Source organism: Martes martes (genome assembly GCF_963455335.1).
Source record: "Martes martes genome assembly, chromosome: 6".
Classification (NCBI taxonomy): Eukaryota; Metazoa; Chordata; class Mammalia; order Carnivora; family Mustelidae; genus Martes; species Martes martes.
Genome location: NC_137893.1, coordinates 138,380,192 through 138,408,104, shown reverse-complemented (window position 1 = coordinate 138,408,104; position 27,913 = coordinate 138,380,192). Strand labels below are relative to the sequence as shown.

At 39.8% G+C, this 27,913-nt stretch overlaps 1 protein-coding gene across 3 annotated transcripts in view; it reads right to left on the bottom strand.

The window, feature by feature from the left end:
• The window catches only part of CAP2 (cyclase associated actin cytoskeleton regulatory protein 2), a 132,082-nt gene that overhangs the window by 71,418 nt on the left and 32,751 nt on the right, over positions 1 to 27,913 (bottom strand). For all 3 annotated transcript variants that reach the window (XM_080806357.1, XM_080806359.1, XM_080806358.1), the window contains exon 4: positions 2,323 to 2,400. In XM_080806357.1, the coding sequence (XP_080662483.1) occupies positions 2,323 to 2,400 (78 nt within the window). The remainder of the gene's footprint in view (positions 1 to 2,322; positions 2,401 to 27,913) is intronic.

Sequence of the window (27,913 nt, the reverse complement as noted above, 5' to 3'; positions counted from 1 at the left end):
ATCAGTTCTAGATTCCTGCTCTATACATAGTTCCTTACAAAATGCAAGTCCAAATAGAGCTAGAAAAGAAGAGCAATTAGAAGAAATTCTCTCTCTCTCTCTCTCTCTTACTTCCAGAGGCACAAAAAGCCCAGACTTTCTGGTCTTTTCAATAGAATAAAATCCATAGTGGCAGTCAATGACTGTAAGCCATGTTCCCTGACCTTGGAAACTTAGGGTTAATTTTTTTTTCCCATGTACTGATGGACATTAATTCCATTTGAGTGCACACACACACACACACACACACACACACACACACACCATTTCATTGTCTGGTCTTAGTAGCATGAGAAATGTTGGAGAAAATAAGGAAAGTCTATCTGGGAGGGAACAAGAATGCCTACTGTAGTTACCCACAGCAGCTACAGTTCACCACCCCGCTGCTTACCATCTGCTCCTGCAAGTTAACCAGGCCTACAGGGGGTGAGCTGGGAGGGCAACCTTCTGGCAAGCCTGTGGTGATAGCCTTCCTTGGGGGTGATGCCTACGCATGGCTTCAGAGACACTGGTCTACTGGAGATTATATTTTCAGTTCAGGGCAGAGTTTTGGGGTAACCCAGAGTGGCGATGATTAAAGCTCGTGTTTCACATCTCTCCAGGTAATGTGAGATGTTTCAATGCCAAAAAAACCCCACATCTCCCAATTCAAAACCTTCTAAGGTTTTATTTTGACACACATCTCCTATAAATGACTGTGCAGGGTGGTTCTTCTTGCATGTGATGTCTGTGAAAAGGGTTTTGTATGGCGAGTAAGGGAATAGGCCCACGAGTAGGTCTGGTGGCCTGGTCATTAATGTGTCTCCGAACTTTGTTTTTCATGCTTGTGAGTTAGAAATCACGTATTTTCCCTTGGACAGCTACATTGATTTCCATCAATGATTGATGGAAATCAATCATTCTCTGACACCATACACAAAGATAAACTCAGAATGGATGAAAGGCCTCAGTAGGAGACAGGAATCCATCAAAATCCTAGATGAGAACACAGGCCTCTTCAACATTAGCCACAGCAACTTCTCTCAAGATGCATCTCCAAAGGCAAGGGAAACAAAAGTGAAAATGAACTTTTGGGACTTCTTCAAGATAAAAAGCTTCTGCACAGCAAAGGAAACAGTCAACAAAACAAAGAATGGGAGAAGATATTTGCAAATGACACTACAGACAAAGGGCTGATATCCACAAGATCTATAAAGAACTTCTCAAACTCAACACCCAAAAAACAAATAATCACGTCAAAAAATGGGCAGAAGACATGAACAGACACTTCTCAAAAGAAGACATACAACTGGCTAATAGACACATGAAAAAATGTTCATCATCATTAGCCATCAGGGAGATTCAAGTCAAAACCACATTGAGATACCACCTTACACTAGTTAGGGTGGCCAAAATTGACAAGGCAAGACACAACAAGTGTTGGCGAGGATGTGGAGAAAGGGGAACCCTCTTACAGTGTTGGTGGGAATGCCAACCTCCACTTTGCTCTTAATATCCACCACTATGTTTATATTAAAGTTTACTCTGGGCCTTATGTGGCAATGTGTAGTAGGTTAAAAGTTGTTAGAAACTGCACGGACTCTCTCTAGATGACCCACATACACAATACATTTAAGGAGAACTGGCTTAGCCTATCCACTCTACAAAATAATAGCTACCTAAATTCATACATGCAGTTTACAGATGATGAGAGATGTGAATAAGTTTTGATGACAAAATAGCACAAAATGTGAACCAAAAAGTAGTAAATACTTCCTTGGTTATGAAATGGTTGTGAGACTAGTAAAAAGAACAGGCTACATTCTCTTTTATGGCTAGTACTCCATGGTGTCTGTCTGTCCGTCCGTCCATCCACCCATCCATCCATCCAGTTATCTATCTCATCACATCTTCTTTATCACGGTGCCAGAGGAAAACTACACTTAATCGTAGTGATCACTGCGTAATGCACAGAATTGTCGATTCACTGGGTTATACATGTGAAACTAATATAACACCGTATATGTCAACTATATTTCAATAAAAGAAAAATAATAGGCTGCAGATGATATAAATGAATTGGCCTTTTAAACAGGTGATGTTACAGTAGGAATTTGAGCACAATAAGATGACGAAGCAGAAGGAATGTTTCGCACCATGACCTCAATTAGAAACAGATCTACGTGCTATAGAACTCATCTTGGGCGTGACTCTCAGAGTGAACGGTTCTGCTGCCTCCTTGTTGTCTGTCTTACATTACTGCCCGTTCTCTAGGCAGCCCTGCCTCTCCAAATACACTCTTACCTCTTGGGGTTGTTGGAACTGCGAGGCCATCAGAAGGAATGCCCGCTGGGCCTGGAAAGCGCTGTGCACCATCTCCGCCTGGGAACAAAGAAGATGACGGAAGTTTAGATGTTTGAGCTTCAGAACAAAGAATGACCATATGATCCAGCAAATCTATACCTAGGTACACACCCCAAACTGAAAACATATGTCCACACAAAGCCTTGCTACTGGATATTTGCAGCAGCATTATTCACGATAGTTGAGATGGAGAGACAACCAGAATGTTCATCAGGGGATGAATGGATAAACAAAATGTGATATATCCATACAATGGGATGTTATACGGCATTAAAAAGAGGCAAAGTGCTGATACGTGCTACCGTGTGGGTGACCCTTGAAAACATGCTGAGTGAAGGAAGCCAGTCAAAAAAGACCACATGTGTATGAGTCCATTGATATGAAATGTCCAGAATAAGCAAATCTACAGAGACAGAAAGGACACTCGTGCTTGCCTGGGGCTGGTGGGAGAGAGGAACGGGGTACAAGGTTTCTTTTGGGGGTGAGGCAGGAAGCAGAGACTGCTGATGGTTTTACAGCTTGGGGAATCTACTAAAATACCACTGAACTGTTCACCTTAAAAGAGTGAATGTTATTCTGTGGGAATGACATCTCAAGAAAGCTGTTGAAAAATGTCTGAGCCCCAAATGCAACTGTTTTCAAAGGGTATTTCTCCTGTCTCTGTTTGCAGTGTGCCCAAACCTCTTCTATGCTTTCTGGTGGAAAGGAAGTTGTCCCTTAAATCGTCCCCATACACCTATGTTCACTGTGAGCCAGTGGCTTCTCCAATTATTCATTAAGACAGATGTAGAGATTTCAGCACTACCTGGACTGAACCCCCCCCAGAAAGGAGCCACGCGGGAGAGAGTGTTTCAAATACACGGCATTTTCACTATTAATGCTTTATTTTTTCCAGTTTAAAAAGTTACAGAAGAGGACCAAGAAGAAAATGATCCCGGATTTTTGTATCACACACAAGTGACCATTTTGGCACCCTTTTTCTTGTTCTTAAGAAAATTCACATAGCTATTTTCATAAGACAAAGCACAATGATTTAGAATAATTTTTAAAGGCAGAAAGTTACAAATATTAAGGTTTTAAAAAAGTCTCACATCTATAATCTTTATTAAAAATAGATGAACACCGGGGCACCTGGGTGGCTCAGTGGTTTAAGCCTCTGCCTTCGGCTCAGGTCATGATCTCGGGGTCCTGGGATCGAGCCCCGCATCAGGCTCTCTGCTCAGCGGGGAGCCTGCTTCCCCCCCCCCCGTCTGCCTCTCTGCCTAGCTCTGATTTCTCTCTGTCAAATAAATTAAAAAAAAAATAAAAATAAAAATAGATGAACACCACTGTGCCATCTTTTAAGATATATATGCACAGAGACCTTTAAAAGATGGGACCATACCCAAGGTACTATTTTTTAAAATAAAAAGTATACATTTTAATTATGGTTGTATAGTAGAGATGAAAGAGACAGAATTGGTAAATTAGAAGTTTCTGCACTATAATAATTATTAAGGTCTAAATGATCATTCCAAGGGAAAAATATATATATAAAAATTTATATATAAGTATGTAAATAGATATAATATTAAGAGATTGGAATAATTATGTATTTGCATTTTAAATTACATGGTATCATTTTAGACAGTATTTTAGACAGTATTGATTGGCTCCTTACTGGCAAAGATAAGAAAATAAGTACATTCCTATGTTTTTTCCTATTTCTGATATCCTATCTTCCATATTTTTGAGTTATTATTTTTATTTTGCTCAATTAAATAGCATTCATAGTCTAGCTGGAACATGAATCCATAGACTCTAGCACAGGGGTTACTTTTAAATACACCTCGTGGTTCTTACCAGTCATTTTACCATGATTTTTCCATTTCCGGATTATTCTGAGATTTTTTACTGGCTGAACCTCATTATCAATTCTTTTTTTTTCAAAAAGATCTCAAAGTTGCTTTTAGTTCTTCAGGTCTGGACACGTCTCCCTGTCGTCTTTCTATTTTAATAGCATCTGCGCTGAATGGAACCTCCTTGGGTAACATTCTTCATCCATTTTCAGATAACACGGCACTAAATGTACCAACAGAGAAATCTGAAGCCAGCTGGCTTGTTTTTTTTTTCTCTCTTGCAGAAAATTGGCTTTTTCTAGTTTGACACCTGAAGAATTATTTCTTTATCCTTGGGGTTTAACAGCTTAGCCACGATGTGTTTGGGTTTTGAGCATTCTATATTATATCTGCTGGAGTAGGTTTGGCCCTCATTCATTTCTAGGAAAATTTTTCTTATATCTTTCAAGATACCTCTGTTCTGTTTGTTAGAATCTCTCTTCAGGGACTCCAATTATTATCTTCAGATCGTGTGATATTTGAGTGTCTTCATATCTTCTACATTCTCTCTCTGCCTTCAATTTCTTTATCTTCATCTGTATTTACTGTGATCACATGAATATGGTTCTCTACTGTGAGTGAACACATTTCCAACAGGATCTCTTATATACATTCACCTAATCTATGTATCATTTCTGTATGGATGTCATTTTTGTTCTTCACTTGTTAGACCTTCAACTTCTCTTGCATTTCACTCCCACCGTTTTACCACCTTGTCTTTAAGCTATTTATTTATTTATTTATTAAAGATTTTATTTATTTACTTGACAGACAGACATCACAAGTAGGCAGAGAGGCAGGCAGAGAGAGAGGAGGTAGCAGGCTCCCTGCGGAGCAGAGAGCCCGATGCGGGGCTCGATCCCAGGACCCCGGGATCACGACCTGAGCCGAAGGCAGAGAGGCTTTAACCCACTGAGCCACCCAGGTGCCCCGTCTTTAAGCTATTTAAAAATACATTTATACTCTCATTAATTCTGAGAGTGTAAGTTATGCTCTAATTAAGACATTTTGAGGAATCTGTTTCTGTTCCTTCCATTCCATTTTCTCTGAGCGTGAGCCAATGCCTTCCCTTTGCATGCAATGTTCCTTTCTGATGCACTACTTCTGGCTGCCATGAAGGTGTGTCCATGAGTCCTTCGCTACCATATTGTGGGTTTCTTTATCTTCCCTTTCAATCAAGGGTCTGTGCTCTATCAAACTCTTTAAGGGCCTGGTGGACTGGGACAGGAGAGGGACGGCTCAGTGAGGAGATACCCAGTCTTTGAGAATTTGGATGCTACTCAATCTTCTGGTTGTATTCTGAATATACTAAACCACGATTCACTCCACATCTTGGCTATTATAAATAATGCTGTGATGAACATAGGGGTGGATATGTCTTTTTGAATTACTGTCTTCATTTCCTTTGGATAGATACCTAGAAGGGAAGTTGCTGGATCATATGATAGTTCTATTTTTAATTTTTTGAGGAACTGCCCTACTGTTTTCCACAGTGGCTACACCAATTTACATTCCCATCAACAGCACACAAGGGTTCCCTTTATATCCACATCCTTGCCAACACCTGTTATTTCTTTTTTTTTTTTTTTTTTTGGATAATAGACATCCTGACAGGTGGGAAGTGATATCTGGTGGTTTTGATTTGCATTTTACTCATGGCTAGTAATGCCGAGCATCTTTTCATATGCCTGTTGGCCATCTGTAATTCTTTAGAAAATTACTGTATTCAAGACCTCTGCCCATTTTTTAATCAGATTTTTTTTGACAGTGGGCATGAATTCTTTATATATTTTGGGCACGAACCCCTTGTTTGATACATCATTTGTGAAAATCTCCCATTGAGTAGGTTGCTTCTCATTTTATTGATGGCTTCCCTCACGGTACAAACCTTTTTAGTTTGACATAGTCCCACTTGTTTATTTTTGCTTTTGTTGTCCTTTCCTGAGCAACCAAATCCAAAATCCATTGCTACCACTAATGTCAGAGTTCAGTACTTTTGTTTTCTCCTAGGAGTTTTATGGCATCAGGTCTTACATCTAGGTCTTTAATCCATTTTGAATGTATTTTTGTGTAGAATGTGAGGAAGTGGTCCAGTTTCATTCTTTTGCATGTGGCTGTCCAGGTTTCCCAGCACCACTTATTGAAGAGACTGTCTTTTCCCCATGGTATGCTTTTGCCTCCTTTGTCATAGATTAACTGACCATATAAGTGTGGGTTTATTTCTGGGCTCCCCATTCTTTTCCACTGATCTCCGTGTCTGGTTTTGTGTCAGTACCATCCTGTTTTGACTACGGCAGCTTTGTGCTATAGTTTGATATCTGGGGCTGGGATACCTCCATTTATGTTCTTCTTTCTCCAGATCACTTTGGTTACTCAGGGTCTTTTGTGGTTCCATAAGAATTTTAGAATTATTTGTTCTAGTTCTGTGCAAAATGTCATTGGTATTCTGATAGAGATTGTACCGAATCTGTAGATTGCTTGAGGTAGTATGGATATTTTAACAATATTAATTATTCCAATCCATGAAAACAGTATCGCTTTCCGTTGATTCATGTCATCTTCAATTTCCTTCATCAATGTCTCATAGTTTTCAGGGTACAGGTATTTCACCTCCTTGGTTAAATTTATTCCCAAGTATTTTATTCTTTTTGGTGCAGTTGTAAATGGAATTATTTTCTTAATTTCTCTTTCTGCTATTTCATTATTAGTATATAGAAAAACAACAGATTTCTGTATATTGATTTTGTGTCCTCAACTTTACTGAATTCATTTATAGTTTTTTGGTAAAGTCTTTAGAGTTTTTTATATAGTATCACATCATCTGTGATCTGCGAATACTGACAGTTCTATTTCTTCCTTTTCATTTTGGATGCCTTTTATTTCTTTTTCTTGCCTAATTGCTGTGGCTAGGATTTCCAATACTATGTTGAAGAAAAGTGACTAAAGTAGGGGGAAGTGACTAGTTTTTGTCATTCCACTTCATTAACATATTCTGACATTTGACAAATTTTCTAAAATTTTTACTGACATGAGCACCTTATTCCTATTTCTAATTCTTCTTGTTATTTCTCATTCAAGGATTTTTTTTCTGAGATTAAAAAGCTTCAGCTCAAACCAAGTTCCTTAGGCCATTTCAATAAAACAACAAATTCAATCATCAGCATAATAGAATAGGTCTCATGAATATTTAAATGAGGATATATTTTCCATTTTGGAGTATACCATCTCCTATTATTTGTCCTGGTACTCTGACTGCTGGGATTATATTGCTCAAAATCTCAAAATTTTGGATGTTCTTTAGGGAGGAACAGAGGATTTTCAATATTTACTCTTCTGGAGGCCATTATGATCTTATGAATGTAAAGTTCTGAGCTGTGTGAAAGTTCACCCATGTATCAAAATGTGTATTTTCAGTGGTTCAGTAGGACTTCTGTCAGTCTCTAATGGCCACATTTCCAAAAAGAAAACTATGTTGAACAACACTGGCGAGAGTGGGCATCCTTGTCATTTTCCTGATCTCAAAGGGAAGGCTGTCAGTTTTTCCCCATTGAGGATGATATTCGCTTTGGGTTTTTCATAGATAGATTTTATGAGGTTGAGGAATGTTCCCTCTATCCCTATACTTTGCATCGTTTTAATCAGGAACGGATGCTGTATCTTGTCAAAAGCTTTTTCTACATCAATTGAGAGGACCATGTGGTTCTTCTCTCTTCTCTTAATTGATCTGTTCTATCACATTGACTGATTTACAAATGTTGAACCATCCCTGCATCTCAGGGATAAATCCCACCTGGTCATGGTGGATAATCTTTTTAATGTACTGTTGGATCCTATTAGCTAGGATCTTGTTGAGAATCTTGGCATCCATATTCATCAGGGATATTGGTCTGAAATTCTCCTTTTTGGTGGGGTCTTTGCCTGGTTTGGGGATCAGGATAATGTTGGCCTCATAAAAAGAGTCTGGAAGTTTTCTTTCTGTTTCTATTTTTTTTTAAAGATTATTTATTTATTTATTTGACAGACAGAGATCACAAGCAGGCAGAGAAGCAGGCAGAGAGAGAGGAGGAAGCAGGCTCCCCGCCATGCAGAGAGCCCAATGCAGGGCTCGATCCCAGAACCCCGGGATCATGACCTGAGCCGAAGGCAGAGGCTTTAACCCACTGAGCCACCCAGGCGCCCCTGTTTCTATTTTTTGAAAGAGCTTCAGGAGACTAGGTATTATTTCTTCTTTAAATATTTGGTAGAATTCTCCAGGGAATCTGACAGGTCCTGGGCTCTTGTTTTTTGGAAGATTTTTGATCACTGCTTCAATCTCGTTACTAGATATTGGTCTACTCAGGTTGTCAATTTTTTCCTGATTCAGTTTTGGAAGTTTGTAGGTTTCCAGGAATGCATCCCTTTCATCTAGGCTGCTTAACTTACTGGCATATAACTACTGACAATAATTTCTGATGATTGTTTCCATTTCCTTGGTGTTAGTCATGATCTCTCCCTTTTTATTCATAATTTGATTAATTTGGGTCCTTTCTCTTTTCTTTTGGATTAGTTTGGCCAATGGTTTATCGATCTCAGATTCTTTAAAAAAAAGACCCAGCTTCTAGTTTCGTTGATGTGTTCTACTATGTCTCTAGTTTCTATCTCATTGATCTCTGCTCTAATCTTGATTATTTCCCTTCTTGTATGTGGGGCTGGCTTAATTTGTTGTTGATTCTCCAGTTCTTTAAGGTGTAAAGAGAGCTGGTGTATTTTGAATTTTTCAATTTTTTTGAGGGAGGCTTGGATGGCTACGTATTTCCCCTTAGGACCACCTTTGCTGAGACCCCGTATTGCTAAGGAAATGTTGAAAAAGAAAAACAAAACTTGGCGCATCATGTTACCTGATTTCAAGCTTTACTACAAAGTTGTGATCACCAAGACAGCATGGTACTGGCACAAAAACAGACACATAGACCAGTGGAACAGAGTAGAGAGCCCAGATATGGACCCTCAACTCTATGGTCAAATAATCTTCGACAAAGCAGGGAAAAATATACAGTGGAAAAAAGACAGTCTCTTCAATAAATGGTGCTGGGAAAATTGGACAGCTACATCTAGAAGTGTGAAACTTGACCATTCTCTTACCCCATACACAAAGATAACCTTGAAATGGATAAAAGACCTCAACGTGAGGCAGGAATCTATCAAAATCCTAGAGGAGAACATAGGCAGTAACCTCTTTGACATTGGCCACAGCAACTTTTTTCAAGATATGACTCCAAAGGCAAAGGAAACAAAAGAGAAATTGAACTTTTGGGACTTCATCAAGATCAAAAGCTTCTGCACAGCAAAGGAAGCAGTCAACAAAACAAAGAGGCAATTCATGGAATGGGAGAAGATATTTGCAAATAACACTACAGATAAAGGGCTGATATCCAAGATGTATAAAGAATTCCTCAAACTCAACACACACAAAACAGATAATCACGTCAAAAAGTAGTCAGAAGACATGAACAGACACTTCTCAAAAGAAGACATACAAATTGCTAATAGACACATGGAAAAATGTTCATTATCACTAGCCATCAGGGAGATTCAAATCAAAAGCACATTGAGATACCACCTTACACCAGTTAGAATGGCCAAAATTAACAAGACAGTAAAGAACCTGTGTTGGAGAGGATGCGGAGAAAGGGGGAACCCTCTTACACTGTTGGTGGGAATGCAAGTTGGTGCAGCCACTTTGGAAAACAGTATGGAGTTTCCTCAAAAAATTAAAAATAGAGCTACCCTATGACCCTGCAATTGCACTACTGGGTATTTAACCCAAAGATACAGATGTAGTGAAAAGAAGGGCCATCTGTACCCCAATGTTCATAGCAGCAATGGCCACAGTCACCAAACTGTGGAAAGAACCAAGATGCCCTTCAAAAGGCGAATGGATAAAGAAGATGTGGTCCATATATACAATGGAGTATTATGCCTCCATCAGAAAGGATAAATACCCAACTTTTATATCAACGTGGATGGGACTGTAAGAGATTATGCTGAGTGAAATAAGTCAAGCAAAGAGAGTCCCCCAATTATCATAGGGTTTCACATGGAGGGCATTGGGAGTTGGAGAGGAGAAGTGAGTTGGGGGAAATCAGAGGGGGAAATGAACCATGAGAGACTGTAGACTCTGAGAAACAAACTGAGGGTTTTGGAGGGAAGGGGGAGGGGGTTGGGTGAGCCTGGTGGTGGGTATTATGGAGGGCATGTATTGCATGGAGCAGTGGGTGTGGTGCATAAACAACGAGTTTTGGAACACTGAAAAGTAATAAAATAAAATGAAATGAAATGAAAAAAGAAAAGAAAAGAAAACTATGAGATACAGCTTTCCACAGCTTGGATATAAATAAAATAATTGTACTTCTCCCGGCCACAATAACACAGAGGTATTGTCCTCATCTATGACAAGCCTTGCAGAGCTGACTGAATTGTAGTTGCTATGGAACAGTAATTTAGGATTACCTGACTTCTGTAGTTAAAATTGCTAGCTCTGAGGGGTACTGATAATATTTTTGTAGTTATCCTAAGATGAACACTATCAGTAGCATTTTTTACTTTCCCTAGAAAGAATGTTTAGCCTGGTGCTAGTAATTTTCTGGTGGTCTGATTAGCAAAATGGCCAATTTCATTAATTAGAGTTCTTCCCCAAACAGTCTTTCACTCAACAAAAGGGGTGGAGGTTGGAGCAGAAAATGGCTCAATATCTAGATTCTTGCTTCAACTCTCCCTTTCACTTTGCTTATGCAGAGAAATCTACAGAATCCACAGAATCTTCAGAAAGATTTCTCCCTCCAGTTCCTTGGACCTCTGGGCATAATTAGCAGATTGTAAACCACATTCATGTTTAACCTCATCGGTCCATGTTTCAAAGGATTTTCATTCCACACTTGAGATATCCTGGTCCACCTGCTTCTACAGGAAAGTTCCGTGAGTCCCCTCCACCAGACAGCATCCTATTTAGGAGCAATTTTACTAAACCTGCTGAGTTCTGATAACTTGAAAGGGAGAATTTGGTTCACTCAGGCAGTTCAAAACATTGTGAAAGAAAAAGCCAAACGTAGGGATTTTCAGTAACAACAAATAATTGAGGGTTTTTGCTGAGTTTGTCCATCACATGTGTGCTGGGCTCAAGAGCCTCAGTGACCTTTGTGGGTGTCTATGTGCATCTATCTTCCTGCAAGCACGTGTGTGCAAAGAGAAGAGGGAGACTTTGGTAAGAGTCAAGGCTACACATTTTATTTAAACTCAATCAATTATTATTTAGGTAACTGGGATCCTTAGATAGATGGAATGGTGGACCATCTTATTTTGTGCTCCTAGGGGACAGAGTAGGAGAATGAATTTTGGTAGTCAATTTAAAGCAAACCTTGGGACTAAAAGACCTGAGCAAATACGACTTATTTCCATTTAATCTCTTCAGGAGATAGCTGGCTCCTGGGGGAAGCCTAAGTGATCTCTAAATACCCATCAGATCTTTGCATTGCTTCACTGGGAATGCTACAGGCTGCAAAGTACTATGCGGATGAAAAAGAGAACAGGTGCAACTGGGAAAATGTGTAAGAGACAGGGAAGAGACGAAAAGGTACCCAGCAAAGGTACCTGTAATGAAGGGATTTCTAGATCTTCTGAAACAGTATTATCCTTCTTCTTGAGACCTGACAGTGAAGGGAAGAGGGTTCTCCTCTTCTAAGGTCAGGGGAATGAGCATCTGCTCTTTGGGTGCAATATGCTGGCTGAGGTGGTCATGGTCAATGCTATCCCCATATTCCTCCCTAATTAATCTGCCAATGCCCTATATTTTACAATTACAGATAATGTATTTTAAGATTTTATTCCTTAGGGGCCTTTAATCAGGGGCCTCAAACTCTAAAGGGAAGTTCCTTGAGTTTCAGCCAATGAAGAACCTTTAAAGAGGGATCTGAGAGATGAAAGAAAAACAAGAAAATGAAATGATGACAAGAGGTGATAGATGATGAAGACAAGTATTACCACTTCATGATTTTGCTGAGAACAAATTGAAGATGTCTAATTTTGTAAAAATGAACAAAGGCACCAACTCTATAAAGTCAGATTATGAAAGGCATCTGGGTTGACATATTAAGAACCATAAAGAGGGTGTACACCAGTGCTTCTCAATCTTAAGTGTGTATTATATTCACCTGGATGGTTTGTTGAAACAGATGGTTGAGCCTTACAACCAAGTTTCAGATTTGGTAGGTTTGAGTGAGCCTGAGAACTTACATTTGTACCACAAAAAGAAACACATAATTTGACTAGGTCTATATCTGTTAAAGAAATTCAATTAATAATTAATAACCTTTTAAAAATGGAAACCACCAGGCCCAATGGGTTCATTGGTGAATTCCACCAAACAAGTATACCAGTCTCCTACAATCTCTCTCAAAAGATTGAATCAGAGGAAATACTTCCTAAATCATTCCATGAGGCCAGTACTGCCCTAATACCATTAATTTTTTAAAGATTTATTTATTTATTTTAGAGAGAATGCATGCACTAGTTGGGGGGCACAGGGAGAGAATCTTCAAGCAGACTCCCACTGAGTGTGGAGCCTGACATAGGGCTGGATCTCACTATCCTAAGATCATGACCTGAGTCTAAACCAAGAGGCAGACATTTAACTGACTGAGCCACCCAGGTACCCCACATTAACTGATTTTTGAATATTGAACCAGCCTTGTATATCTGGAAAAATTACACTTGACCATGGTGTATAATTCTTTCTATACTTTTTTGGATTTGATTTGCTAATATTTTTTGAGGATTTCTGCACTTATGTTCATGAGAGATATTGGTCTGTAGTTTTCTTGTCTTATAATACCTTTTATCACTACACAATGCCCATCTTTATCCCTGGCAACTTCCCTAACTTGGAAGTCTGCTCTTCTGAAATTAATACAGGTACTCTTGCTTTCTTCTGATTAATGTTAGCATGGTATATTTTCTGCATCCATTTATTTTTAATCTGTATGTGTCTTTACATTTAAAATGGCTTTCTTGTAGACAACATGTAGTTGGGCCATGTTTTTTGACCCACTGTGACAATCTCTATCTTTTAATTGGTGCATTTAGACCACTGACATTCAAAGTGATTACGGCTATCACTGGATTAATATCTACCATATTCATTGCTATTTTCCATTTGTTGCCCTTGTTATTTGTTCCTATTTTTTTTTTTGTCTTCTACTCTTTTTTTCTGCCTTTTGTGGTTTTAACTGAGCATTTTAGATGATTTCACTTTCTCTCCTATCTTAGCATATCAGTTATATATTTTTCTTCCTTTTTAAGTGGTTGGCCAAGAGTTTGCAATATACAACTAATCCAAGATCACTTTCAAACAACATTATACCACAGTAGCATAAATACCTTATAATAACAAAATAATCTTAATCTCTTCATCTTGTCCTGAGTATCACCGCTTGTCTTTTCATTTCACTTATATACATGTATATGATACATATGCATATAGATGATATATACAGAAGTGTAATAATTCAATATACTGTTTCTATTATTATTTTGAATGAATTGTTACACATTAGATCAATCAAGAATATGAAAAATAAGTTTTTATTTTACCTTCATTTATTTCTTTTTTGATATTAGTCTTTATATAGATACCGGTTTCTGAGCTAATTATATTATACTCCTTTTCTCAGAAGAACTTGTTTTAACATTTCCTGCAAGGCAAGTCTACTGGCAACAAGTTCCCTCAATTTTTGTCTGAGAAAGTACTTCTTCACTTTTGAAGAATAATTTTTCAGAGTACAAAATTTTAGATTGGTAGGTTTCCTCTCTTAACACTTTAAATATTTCCCTCCACTCTCTTCTTGCTTGTGTGGTTTCTGAGGAAAGGTCAGATGTATCTTATCTTTGTTCCTCTATAGAAAATGTGTTTTCTTCTGGCTTCTTGCAGGATTATTTCATTATTTTTTATTTTCTATAATTTGAGAATGATATGCTGGGGTGTAGTTTTGCGTATTTATCCTATTTGGTATTCCTTAAGCTTCCTGGATCTGTGGTTTGGTTTTGGATGTCAATTTGGGGGAAATTCTTGGTTACCATTGTTTCAAATATTTTTTTCTATTCCTTTCTCTCTTTAGTCTCCTGGTATTCCCATTATGCATATGCTACACCTTTCACAGTTGTCCCACAGCCCTTGGATATTCTGTTCTGTTTTGTTTGGTCTTTGTTCTCTGTTTTTTGAAGATTCTACTGATATATCTTTTAACTCAGAGATTTCTTTCTCAGTGGGGTGCAGTCTACTAATAAGACCATCAAAGCCATTTTTTGCTTCTGTTATAGTACTTTTTAATCTGCAGAATATCTTTTTGATTCCTTCTTAGGATTTCTCTCTGTTTATTACCCATCTGTTTTTGGATGCTATCTACTTTTTCCATTATTGTCCATTACAAATTAATCACAGTTATTTTAAATTCCCAATTTGGTAGTTCTAACATTGCTACTATGTTTGGTTCTGATGTGTGCTCTGTCTCTTCAAATTCTGTTTTTTGTCTTTTGGTATGCCTTGTAATTTATATATATATATATATATATATATATATATATATATATATATATATATATATTTTGGATAGCCAGATATGATGTACTGAGTGAAAGAAACTGCTGTCAATAGGACTTTAGTAACGGAGTGGTGAGGCAAGATGAGGAAGTGTACTTTAATCCTACAATTAGGTCTCAATCTTTTAGTGAGCCTATGCCTCTAGATTGTGAACTTCCTAAGTGTCTCTCACTTTTTTGCCTTCCTCCTTAGATGGGACAGGGTGGCTACAATGAGCCAGACTTCCTTTCTCTCTCCCGTGTGGAGACTAGAGCCAGTTGGAGTTGAGGATTTCTCTTTCCAAGGTCAGCAGGGCTCTGACAATACCCTGCACCAGAGTATGCCCTGATTAGTTTCCACTGAGGACAGGCCTTATTGAGAACAGAGTGCTCTGGCTAATTCCAAAATGCTTATTCCCCCCCCCCCCCCCGCCCCCGCTCCCTTGCCAGAAGTTTGGGGATACTTTTCTTCCATATTTACTATGGGAACCTGGTTGAAATGCTATGGGTATACCTCCCAGTGTTGTGGGGGACCCCAACAACTGGGTCCTCCTGGAGTTCTTAACTCCCAGAGTTGTCTGCACTGAGCTTGCAACAATCCACCAATTACAGTTCAGGTTGTTTTCCTACCCAAGCACTGATGGCAGTTTCACTCCTGAGTCTTTGCTCCAATACACCAGCATTCCGTGTATCACCTGTTTCTCTGATCCTGGGCACAGCAGTTTGCCCTGTGTCCTCCCTTCTCTTATAGATCCAAAAAGAGTTGCTGTTGTTTTAATCTGTTCAGCTTTTTACTCGTTCAGGATGGTGTGGTGATTTTTAAGCTCCTTACACATGGAACCAGAAACTAGAAGTCCTTCCACTTTTTTTTTTTTTTTAAAGCAAGAAAAAACTTGTTCTATTTAAATTTTCAGATATTTTTGAACTTCCATCCCACTTCATCCTCTTGGTGACAGAGCATCTCCTCATCACCTGCTATATTGGTATTTACATGGGATTGCAGGTAAGGTGTGTGTGGGGGGTTTATGAACACAGAGGTGTTATGAACTCCTACATGGGAAATGCTTGGGGACAGTTATCTGGTGGAAAGGGTGGCAGAACAATGATGATGGGGGGTGGTCACTAATAGACTATGATAAAAGCTCTATTTTTACTTGGATTGTTTCTCTTTGTTAAAATAGGAAAGTTTTGTTTTTTTTTTTTTTAAAAGATTTTATTTATTTATTTGACAGAGATCACAAGTAGGCAGAGAGGCAGGCAGAGAGAAAGGAAGGGAAGCAGGTTCCCCACTCAGAAGAGAGCCCAATGTGGGCCTCGATCCCAGGACCCTGGGATCATGACCTGAGCCGAAGGCAGAGGCTTTAACCCACTGAGCCACCCAGGCGCCCCCCAAAAAACAAAGTTTTATGCTTTTGTCCTCATTACATGAGATTTTATTCTTTGTGCTTATGGTTATTTTTATCATACTTCTCTTGGGGTACTTGGAGGTACTTGCAGAGGCAGGGAATGAAAGCAACACTCAAAGTGCCCCTTTATGTTGTCACAGCCAAGAATAAAGCATGCGAGGATGGGTTGTTTCTTCATTATGACTTCTTGAGTTCCCACGGACCTTTGGCTATTCTGTATAAGTTGGGGGAACAGCCTTGTCTCTTCCCAATGTGCCATCAGGAAGAGGAATAAATCAAGCCAGCCGAGTTGCCATTAATAAGGAAACATGTACATCTGTGTATGTTAAAACCTGCTCTGAGGGCAAATTTGCTTGGCTAGTGATGTCATCTAAAGCTACAAAGGAAGACTTGAGAAATCAGATCGACTATTTGTTGTTGAATCTCAAATTGCCACAGTGACTGGGAGAAGGGCCAAGCTTTGCTCGGACTATGACTGGTCCCATCATTCCAGTCAACATCCTAATGTCTCACCTGGACTACCTGCGCACGTTAGTGCCTGGCATGTGTCATTTGTTCTTATACATATGGCTGTCACAGATTAAAGTGTTGATTCCAACTTACTGAGGAGAAAACAGCACTTTGAACAAAGTCCTTATGAAATAACTATGCCATGATATCAATGGCAGTTATCTCTGAGTAGTGAAATTGTGAGTGGCTTTTGTTCTCTTCTTTACACATTTGTTGTCCAATTTTTCTTCAACAAACATTAAAATTTTATTATCGGGAAGAATATGTAACAGATATAACTGAGTAAGACTGAAATTTATTATCAAATGTCACAATCAAAATGTATTTTCTGAGTACCTACTAGATGCCCGGGTGCTACCAAGTTTAAATCGGGGAAACGGATCATGAATACAGAGAATGGTTAATGAACACGAGTGGTAAGTGTTAAGGTGCTAGTTGTATGGAACAGAAAACAAACATCCAGTCTTGAAAGGAATGAACTGTTGACACCACCAACCCACGACTGAAAAGGTAAGCTTGACAACATTTGGTTAGCTTGACAACACACGAGACGTGTTCTCATTAAAAGGGAACGTATTCTTTTTTGAAGAAAAGGTTTCCTTCTCTCTAGAACCCAAGAAGCACACTGCCTCAAGTTCACTCATTTCTAGGTATCATTCCCATTCCCCTTAACGTGGCTCTCTGGCCCTTCAAGACAACAGAGTTCCCTATGACTCAGCCACAGCTGCCTTTTTCAAGTATCCAGTGCGCACGCAATAAAATGGAGTCTAAATTTACAGTCTGACTAGGGGAAGGAAGCAGTAATGTCACACTCCACTTATTTAAAAATATGTTGGCAATGCTCTGTTAAATCATAGAGACAATTTAATTTAAAGACTGGCCCACTCAAATACCAAACAAGTTCAGTCAATTTCAGGCTCTACCTTTGTCAAAGTATATATCAAAAGGGCAATAATTTTAGATTAGATAATTGTTATAAATTAGTATTTTTACTGCCCTTACAGTTGGCTAATTTCTTTTCCCCCAATAATTCCACTTCCATTGGCAGAGAAAGGAGGCATGCTTATTGAATAGAGCTAAATAGTTTTGCAGTCTGGAAAGCAAAGATGAGTAGGTAGATTAAGAATGTCAATGTTAGACTACCAGGCACAGTTTATAAAAAAAGTAATCATTCAGGCACTGATAATAAAAGAGGTTTATTCTTCATTAATAGGGTTGTTGCCTTGGCAACTCCAACTCACATAAGTATTTACATAAACCACGGGGCACAGTTCTGACGCTAGGGAACAGCTCCAACGTGTCCCTTCTTACATCCATGCCTGAAATCTTTTATTATATGGTTCAGCTGCCTTAGTGGTCTCAGTTCAAGTGACTCAACACTCAACCAACCCCACCCAAAACACGTCATATATCCAGTCCCAAAGAGGGAAGTTAAATAAATTACTTGGTACGTCAAATACTATGTAAAAGAACTGATAGATGGTTTTCTTTTGCAAAAAAAGATGATTTCTATGGGGAAGAATAGCTTTGCTTTTATCTCCCTGCACATCCAGCAGAGGGCAAAGCATTTTTAAAGAGCCAATATCATGAATATTAACATGCATTCAAATCATCCCTAAAATTCTTTTATTTTTTTCCCCCTAAAATTCTTATTTTCCTAGTTCGTCACTACCACCAAATTTCATAAAGCCCTTTAAGACACCATGAGAGTACGAATCAGAACCATGTGTGTTGTGGGGAGGGGGGACGGGAGGGGGAGAAGGGGCAGAGGAACAGGAAGTAGCAGGGAGCGCTTGCCATCGACCTAGTGCTTCCAACTGCAGGAATTTTCTTCCAGAAAATAATATCCACTGAAATTTTGTTTCTAATGGGGAAAAACTGAAAACAAGTCAAACGTTACTACTTTTTAAAATGATGATAAATGGGGCGCCTGGGTGGCTCAGTGGGTTAAAGCCTCTGCCTTCGACTCAGGTCGTGATCTCAGGGTCCTGGGATCGAGCCCCGCATCGGGCTCTCTGCTCAGCGGGGAGCCTGCTTCCTCCTCTCTCTCTGCCCGCCTCTCTGCCTACTTGTGATCTGTCTGTCAAGTAAATAAATAAAATCTTTAAAAAAATAAAATAAAATAAAATGATGATAAATGATGATACTGGATGCCCAGCCTTGCAGGGGTGGGACCAGGGTGACACTGGTGAGGAGGGCTGGCACGTTCCCTCCTTACTTGCATTTACCTGGGTCACCTTAGTCCAGGCCCTGCATTCTTGTAGGTACATTATTTCACTTAGATATGATTTTGATTGTTTAAATCAATTATGGTGTAGCCATATAATGAAATACTACACAGCGATTAAAAATGAAAACGGAGACCCCAACGCACTGGCATGGAAAGAGGTCCAGAACATGTGGTCTAAATTAAACAAGCAGTGTACAAAAATAGAATGTGCAGAAGACTTTGCAAAATCTCTAATATAAAAACAATCGCTGTAGTTTTAAAAAACCCAACAAAAACTCCTCTAAATAATCCACTGTTGCAGTTTATATTTAAAAAGGCCAAAGATTTGAAAGAAAAACATTCAGTATTTCTCGAGGCATGGGAATAGGGAAAAAAGAAAACACCATTGTATGTTTAAATCCATTTGCTTTTCTGACAGGTATGAATATTGTTCCAAGTTTGTATTCTGCACAGAACCATTCTCCTAAATTAACTTTATTTTCAAATTCAATCGTTGTGTAGCTAAAAAATACTTGGCAGATTGGCTCTTCTCCAAATTTTCTAATTTGTTTTTCTAACACTTAAGGAATCTAATGCATTGTATCAACATGTTTAAACCAAATCTTTTGACTTGGTAAGCCAGAACTGCTTCATGGTTAATGAACTTTGGGTCTACACAATTGTGAAGGACACTTGGTTGCTCTAAGACCACGCCAAAAAATTAGGGACAACAAGGTTATCCTTATTCTAGAATGCACTGTGACACTAAGCATTGTCCCCTCACTCGTGTTATGTAAGCCATATTCTTATTTAACTTCCATGCATGTGTATATGCCTTGTATCTCTGAGTAGGTCTTGAAGATGAGGCCTATGGGTACCTACATAAATGGGTCTTTATTACAGCAGAAACTCAGTGACTACTGCTTAATAATGAAGGACTTAAATTATTGGATAGTGGGTTGGTGGAGTGCAGAGATCATGAGCTTCAGGCCTTAGATAGGCCTGAGATAGAACCCAACTCTACCCTTTCCTAGATGCATGGCCATAAGCAAGTTACTCAATCTTTCTTCATTGTTGTTCATCTTAAACGGTTCTCCTACTGACCTAGGAATGTTTGTCAGTCACTATGCAAAGTGCCCTCACCTAGCAGGCTCTCAACGAATGCTAGTTCTCTTTCTCCTTCTTTACCTTGCCTGTCTCACTAATATGGAAAATGAAAATAAGTCATGGAAATAAGATTGATCTCTAGCAACTACAAAATTTAGCTAAGAATCAGATTTTGTTCATTCATCAACCATATCTAGCCAACATCAATCCATCTAGACTGAGCTCTTATTAGGAACACTCAATCCATGCACGGTCTTTGATTGACACCTGTTCCCCAACTCCCCATGGATTCCCAGGCACCCTGGACCCTTGACCACAAGGGTGCTCTGCAGCCAAGTGCTCAGGATCAGTGGAGCCACCTGGTGCCTGCATTTTCTCTTCATTTGTCCTTTGCTGCTCAGTGAACTCCCTTTCAGGCAAAACCTTAATTCCAAGACTTTTTGCCATTACTGTCAAATATTCCTTTTCCTCTCTTTTGATGATAACAGTAACACATACATGATGTAAAAAGTTCAAAAGATTTGAATGTTTAGGAAGTAAAAGTTTTCATTAAGTCCAGACCCCCCCAACCCAATGACCATTGTCAGCAATTCAATGAATATCCTTTCAGACTTTATTTTTTTATTTCTTACTTTTTTTAAAGACTTTATTTATTTATTTGACAGACAGAGATCACAAGTAGGCAGAGAGGCAGGCAGAGAGAGGGGGGGAAGCAGGTTCCCCGCTGAGCAGAGAGCCTGATGCGGGACTCAATCCCAGGACCCCAAGATCATGACCTGAGCGGAAGGCAGAGGCTTAACCCACTGAGCCACCCAGGCGCCCCCAGACTTTATTTTTAATAAGACAAATCTTTCTTAAAGATTTGTTTTAATCTCCCCTCAATTTCGGCTCAGTTATCCTCAGAAAATTTACTTTTCTGCCTTTGCAACTACTAACCATTTTGCAGTTTATATTACTGTTTTCCTGCTTCATTTAACTAAAAGCACAGTGGAAAAAAATTTTCTAGCATTTTGCATTACATAAGTGCCGCTCAAAAAACATTTGGTTAAAGGTTTTTCTTTTTAATTTCTCATCTGTCACAGACTGATACTTTTGTAAAATAATAACAGAGCCTTACTAGAAAAATAAAAAGAAGAACCAGACAAAGTACAAGTCCTAGTTTTTTAAATTACCAGATTTAGCAGACTTAAAATTACTCTGTGGGATTGCTAGCAAAGTGTTCAAATCTTACAATTTCTGTCCTTTCTCATGGCAGACCGTTAGCAATGAGACTGTAGATCTCAGTGGTCTGTGTACTGCACATAGAAGAATGTTCTTTCATGTCTTTGAGCAGGAATTGTACCCCCCCCCTTTGCTTACATTAGGCCTATGGGCAAATGTCTTCCAAGTTTCTATGAACTAATTTAAAAGTGAACTCTGGGGCAAGAGTCCCCATTTCAAAGTTTGGGATGGTCAGTATTTCGATATATTGAGACAACCAAGTCAGTTTTTTACTTTTCATAATTTTTTAATTTTAAAATTATAAAAAGACAGCTAAAGACTATTGGAACCTGGGAGAGTTGATTATTGGGAAAATACTACGAAGTCCCATACAGAAATTTAATGTCCCAACTGGCCCCTTAGGACTCTACAAAGTTACTTCTCACCCAATCGCTATCTTTGTGAATGTTCATGATCAAAGGGGAAAGTAATATGCCAAAACCTGATCCAAATAGAGAAAACAAACAACATTCTATTGCTTTTAAAAATCTGGGCTTTAGTTTAAAATACAGTAAATTTCACAAAAAAGATCTTGTCTCAGAGCTCATGGGATTTCTACTGGCAGTGACTACAAGTCACTACACTGATGGATTTTCGCATGTTCATAAATTCTCATTTAGACCTTATACCTGTCAGAATGGCTAAAATAAGAAAGACAAGAAATAACAAGTGTTGGTGAGGAAGTGGAGAAAAGGGAGCCCTTGCACACTGCTGGTGGGAACATGAATTGGTGTAGCCACCCAGGAAAAGAGTATGGAGGTTCTTCAAAAAATTCAAAATAAAAATACTACGTGCTCCAATAATTCTGTCACTGGGTATTTACACAAAGAAAACAAAAACACAAATTCAAAAAGATACATGCACCCCTATGTTTATTGCAGCATTTACAATAAATAGCCAAGATATGGAAACAATCTGTGTCTATTGATAGATGAATGGACCAAGAAGGTACACACACATAGCAATACCACACAGCCATAAAATGGATGAGATCTCGCCATTTGTGATGCGGTGGACCTAGAAGGCACTATGCTAAATGAAATAACTCAGACTGAGAAAGAGGAGTACCATATGAGTTCACTCATATATGGAATCCCAAAAGCAAAACAAATGAATAAACAAAAACCAGAAGCAGACCTATAAAGCCAGAGAACTGATGGTTGCCAGAAGGAAGCACAGTGAGGGAGGGGATGGGCAAAATGGGTGAAGGGAAGTGGGAGATACAGGCTACCAGGTGTGGAATGAGTTAAGTCACTGGAAGAAAAAGCACAGCACAGGGAATATAGTCAATGACATTACAATGTATCAGGACAGATGGCAACTGCCCTTGTGGTGAGCACAGTGTAACCAGTAGAGATGCTGAATCACTAGGCAGCGCACCTGAAACTATGTAACATATGAGTCAACTATCCTCAAATAAATTAGAGAAAATTCTCATTTAGCTTTTCTTAATGAGAATGAAGGGAATGAGGGAGGTACTAGATAAACTGTCAGGTCTATGAGAAATTCAGGATACGAGCGTGTGTGTGTGAGATAAACAAAAATCTATGGAGTCTATGTTTCTCCAAATTTCACACGATTCATGACTTTAAACTTGGCCTTGATCTCTTTTCAACTGTTAGTCTGGGATATTATTTTATCTACACTTTCAGCCACGGTATGTTCGTCCATGCATTGGTTCAATAATTCATTAGTGATTTGATTCGTTTATCAAACATTCATTTTCATTCATTCATTTAGCAAGCACGGATGAGCCTGTGGGTACAGTGCTAAAAGCTGAGAGGGTCAGAGGAAAGCAGCGTACTTCTGGAACCTTGTCCTAAACCCCAGCACCAAATTACCAGTAAACCATACTACCTTTCCTGTATATTAATTGGTTTTAATGAAATTAACCAACTGAAAGTCAGATATCAATATTCCAGTTGCCTTAGGAAAGTGTTTTCCTGGGGCGCCTGGCTGGCTCAGTCACTAGAGCATGTGACTCTTGATTTTGGGGTTATGACTTTGAGCCCCATGTTGGGCATAGAGATTACTTTAAAATAAAATCTTAAAAAAAAGAAAAAGAAAAAAGTGTTTTCTGAAAGGGAAAAGATTTCTATTGCAAACACACTGGAGTAATTAATGATTATTTTTTTTGAAGGATAATGGAAATAGAATATTGTATTAGTTTCAGGTACACAACATAGTGATTTGGTATCTATACACATGAGGATGTGGTCACTGCAATAAATTAGTTAGCTGTACTCCCTATGTTGTACATCATAATCCCATGTCTTATTTATTTTCTAACTGCAAGTTTGTACTTTTTTTTTTTTTAAGATTTTATTTATTTACTTGACAGATCACAAGTAGGCAGAGAGGCAGGCAGAGAGAGAGGAGGAAGCAGGCTCCCCGCTGAGCAGAGAGCCCGATGTGGGGCTCGATCCCAGGACCCTGGGATCATGACCTGAGCCGAAGGCAGAGGCCCTAACCCACTGAGCCACCCAGGCGCCCCGCAAGTTTGTACTTCTTAATCCCCTTTACCCAGTTTGCCTACCTCCCCACGCCTGTCCCCATTGGCAACCACCAGTTTGTTCTCAGCATTTGTAAGTCTGTTTCTCTTCTGTTTGTTTTGTTTTTTAAATTTCACATGTAAGTGAAATCCTATGGTATCTGTCTTTCTGTCTGACTTCTTTCGCTTAGCAAATAGCCTTTAGGTCCACCGATGTCATTGCAAATAGCAAGGTTTCACTTTTTTTTTTAATGGCTGAGTATATATATGTATATACACACACATACAATGGATTGTTATATATATATATATATGTGCATTTCTTTTAACGAACAATAAATTATTAATTCATTGAGAACCCTCTTTTCTTTTACATCACTAAAATATCTTATATTTGATACATTAAAAAGAGTTGGGTTGTAATATGTCATAAAAATGTATAAACTCTCATATTTTGAAACTTATACTGGTAAACCACAACCTAAATACTAAGTATGCTAATAAATAATAATAGAAATACTACTACTAAAGGCAAGAAAGCATAGTTTGTATTTGCCTTCCACATAACTGACAAAGCTGCAAACATATTTCCTACAATCTGAGGGAGTCTTGGGCCTGACATCTGATATATTTGCCCGAGACTGTTTTTTTTCTCATACGTAGCGAATACAGCGTGACGAGGAATTCTTAGGCACGTAGTGGATATGCACGTGTGCGCGTGCGTGTGTTTTGTGGGGATGGGTGCATGGATAGAAATAACAAGATAATCTAAATGAAATCAGGCCATTACTTTTAGACAAAGTATTAGTTTTCAGCTGCTGAAGCAGCCTGGGGGAGGGCAATTAAGTTAAAACAAACAACAAATGTTTCAAATATTGGCGGAGTTTTAGGAAGAAGAAAGGGCAGGGAAAGAGAAGGGTGAGGACAAGGACATGAATTTTTGCAGCACTAGGTACCATGATTCAATTCTGACATGGCAAGCAGCCCTCTGAGAGGGTGCTGCCCGGGAGAAAAACGGCTGGAGAGAAGTTACAGGTTACCCTGGGGAAACTCCTGACAAAGTGGTCTGAGCTGCACACTCTTGCTCGGCTTCTACACAGAGCAGTGCCGTTCATGTGAGACTCAGTCATCTACTTTGTCCCCAGGTAGAGGCCAAGAGCAGCCAGCTGCTGGGGGACACGTGTGCCCCCCGCCCCCCAGCCCACCCCCCCAGCCACAGCAGGCCTGGGCACGCTCAGAAGGCATCCCTGCTCTTTATGTGGCTCGTACTAGCAAACACAGAACAGACAGGGATAACCAGTGCAGCATTCCATGGTTCTCCTTCAAGAAGAAGAAGAAGGAAAAAAAACCTTTAGGCAAAAGTTTAGTGAAAGCAAATTTACTGTTTACTGTTCAGGAAGGAAAAAAGAAAGGCAGATAAAATCTTAACCTGCAAGATTCACGGCACTTCATTCATTGCTTCAGCAAAAACTTTGGGTGGCGTTTTATTTTTGGTAGATGGGGAGATCCTGGGGGTTAGCGATGCCCGGGAGATGTCTGGATTCTAAGACCCGTTTCTCCCCAGCTGGTCCCCAAAGCCTCCAGGGCACCATGAAGTGAGAATGTGCAAGGGAAGAGACCCGGGTTGTACGCGCCAAACAACAAGGCCCTTAAGTTGAAAAGGGGTCCCAGGGAGGTCCCACTAAGGCTAGCGACCTAGCAGGAGTGGGCTGTGCGTCAGAGCATGGGCTGGGTTGCAAAGTATGTGTCCAATGCTGAGAATAAAAATTCTTCACATTCTTGGGAAGAAATGAGGACAGAAACAGATCTATCTGTGACCTTCTGGAATTCTGCAAATTTGACGCCCAACAGCACAGTGAGTGAGGACCAGGCCGAGACCAGGCTGGTGTGATGGGGCGGAAGCCAAGACCTACGGGGGACACCACGCGTCTGTCCTGCAGGCCACCTTTCGCCCTGTCGCCTCACTCAGCACTGCTCTGAGGAGAAGCCTGAAGTGCATGGGCAGCGGGGGTGTGCTGCCCCCTCCTCAGCTCTTGTCTGGGTCAGCTGTCTGACCACCCTTTCCTCACACGGTGGGCATCGGGTAGGGGAAGTGGGAACCGCTATGGAGTGCAGGGGCTGGGAGGAAGACGGCAGTCAGTGCCACGTGCTTCTCACTAGGGCTCAATCCCCACAAAGGTGATGGGGGACACAGCTGCCGAGAGTCAAAAACAGGTGTCTCCCCACCCAAAGGATTGCAACTGGGGAGACCAGACTCCCCGCTCTGCACCAAGTCATGGTTCATCACTCAGCCTATCACCGATGTCATCTAACCTCTCCAGCGTGTGGAGGGGAGGGAGCGAAGTAGGAAAGAAGGGTGGGAGGGAGGGAGAAGGAAACAGAAAAGGGATATATATTAGAAGGGATGATTTTAATGCATCTCCTTCTCTAATAATTCTGATAATCGTAACTGGCTAAGCCAGTAAGAAAGAAAAGTCCCAACTCGAAGTCTGTATGCAACCTAGGGGCAGAATTCTTGCCACAAGTCATTTTTTGGATCTCTGCCATTTGGAGAATATGAAAGACATACAGATCCTTTGGGCCTGGAATTGCCAAAGTACTCTATGTCTAGTTACTGTAAAAATAAATGTTTCAAATGAAGCCATTAGCAGGGAACTAGAAGTTAATGGGAGAAACGACTCAGCTGAAGGTGAGCGGGAGAGTGAAGGAGGTCTGTGTAGAATGGGGTGTTGTTGGAGTTAACCCCTGACCTCTGCTTCTGATGATTTGGGGGGGGGAAGTGAGGGCAGAAGGGTTCCTATATGGACCCAGGTTATAAAGCATTTAAAATGCAAAAAATATATATATTTCTTAAAGTAGGCTCCATGCCCCACATGGGCTTGAATTCAGGACCCTGAGATCAAGACCTGAGCTTCAGATCAAGAGACAGATGTTTAACCAACCGAACTACCCGGGCACCCCAAAGGATCACTTTTTAAATGAGTATGAATTAAGGAAGAAAAGGATAAAAGTAGAAACATAAATATGCACACATTTTGTGTTATCTATTCCAAAGACAGAGTTATGATTTTCAGAGAACAGGTCCAATAAAGGAATAAGGGACAACCTGTAAGACCAAGAAGGACAGACTCATGGAGGCCTCAAGGTCTCTTCCAATGAAGGCGTCTGAGTGTCTCGTGTAGCATAGTAAAGCGGGATGGTATTTTGTCTTTCGTGTTCTGTGCATCCTTTTCCTGACACATTTCCTTCTGTTTGTTTCGGATGTTGAGATGACTGAAGTACTTTCCCTGGCATGGCCCAAGATGCTTTTATATTTGTGATGATGTCCTATGGCAAGCTCTGTCTGGAAACCGACCAGCCCCTCCCTCCTGCTCTAATGCCGACACAACAGGTGGTCACTCACACCGGCTGCCAGAAGGGAAGGCCCCTGGGAGTGAGGTCGTCCAGCCTAGTTACTGAGGAGGGTAAGGGACGAGCTCAAGGTTATGCTGTAAAAAGGTGAGCCAGCTCTAAGACCCAGACTGCTAGTCCTCGTCAGCCTCTCTTTGAACACGTGACTCAACCAGCATGGCATAAAATGAACACAAGGTTTTGTAGATGACTTGCATCAATGACAAAGACTAGACACATCTAGAGCCGTGATGGTGACCCCAGAGTTCAGCTACCACAATTGGCTAAAAATGTGCATCCTTTATGATGGCAGGGAAGGCAAGGTCTTAACATTGCGCGCTGTGAGTTAATCACACGATGCTTAAATGTGTTATAGTTCTTAATTGAATTTTATTGCCTTTTTGTTCAAATTATGGTTCTTTCATTTTTATGAAATGATGAATAAAAGAGTGTTTCTTTCTTATCCATTTTAATCAAGGGCAGAAAATAAATGTTCCAGACTTCTAGAGACATTTTAAAAATGTAAATTCCATAAATCTCCAAAAAGGGTTTGCGTTATGAGGATCTACATGACTTGTAGCTGTTTCGTGACTGTCAAGTCGTTTAGAACTAGCCCGAGGTTGGGTCCATAGACCATGAATAACAACAGGACAGCTTTGTAAGAAACAATCAC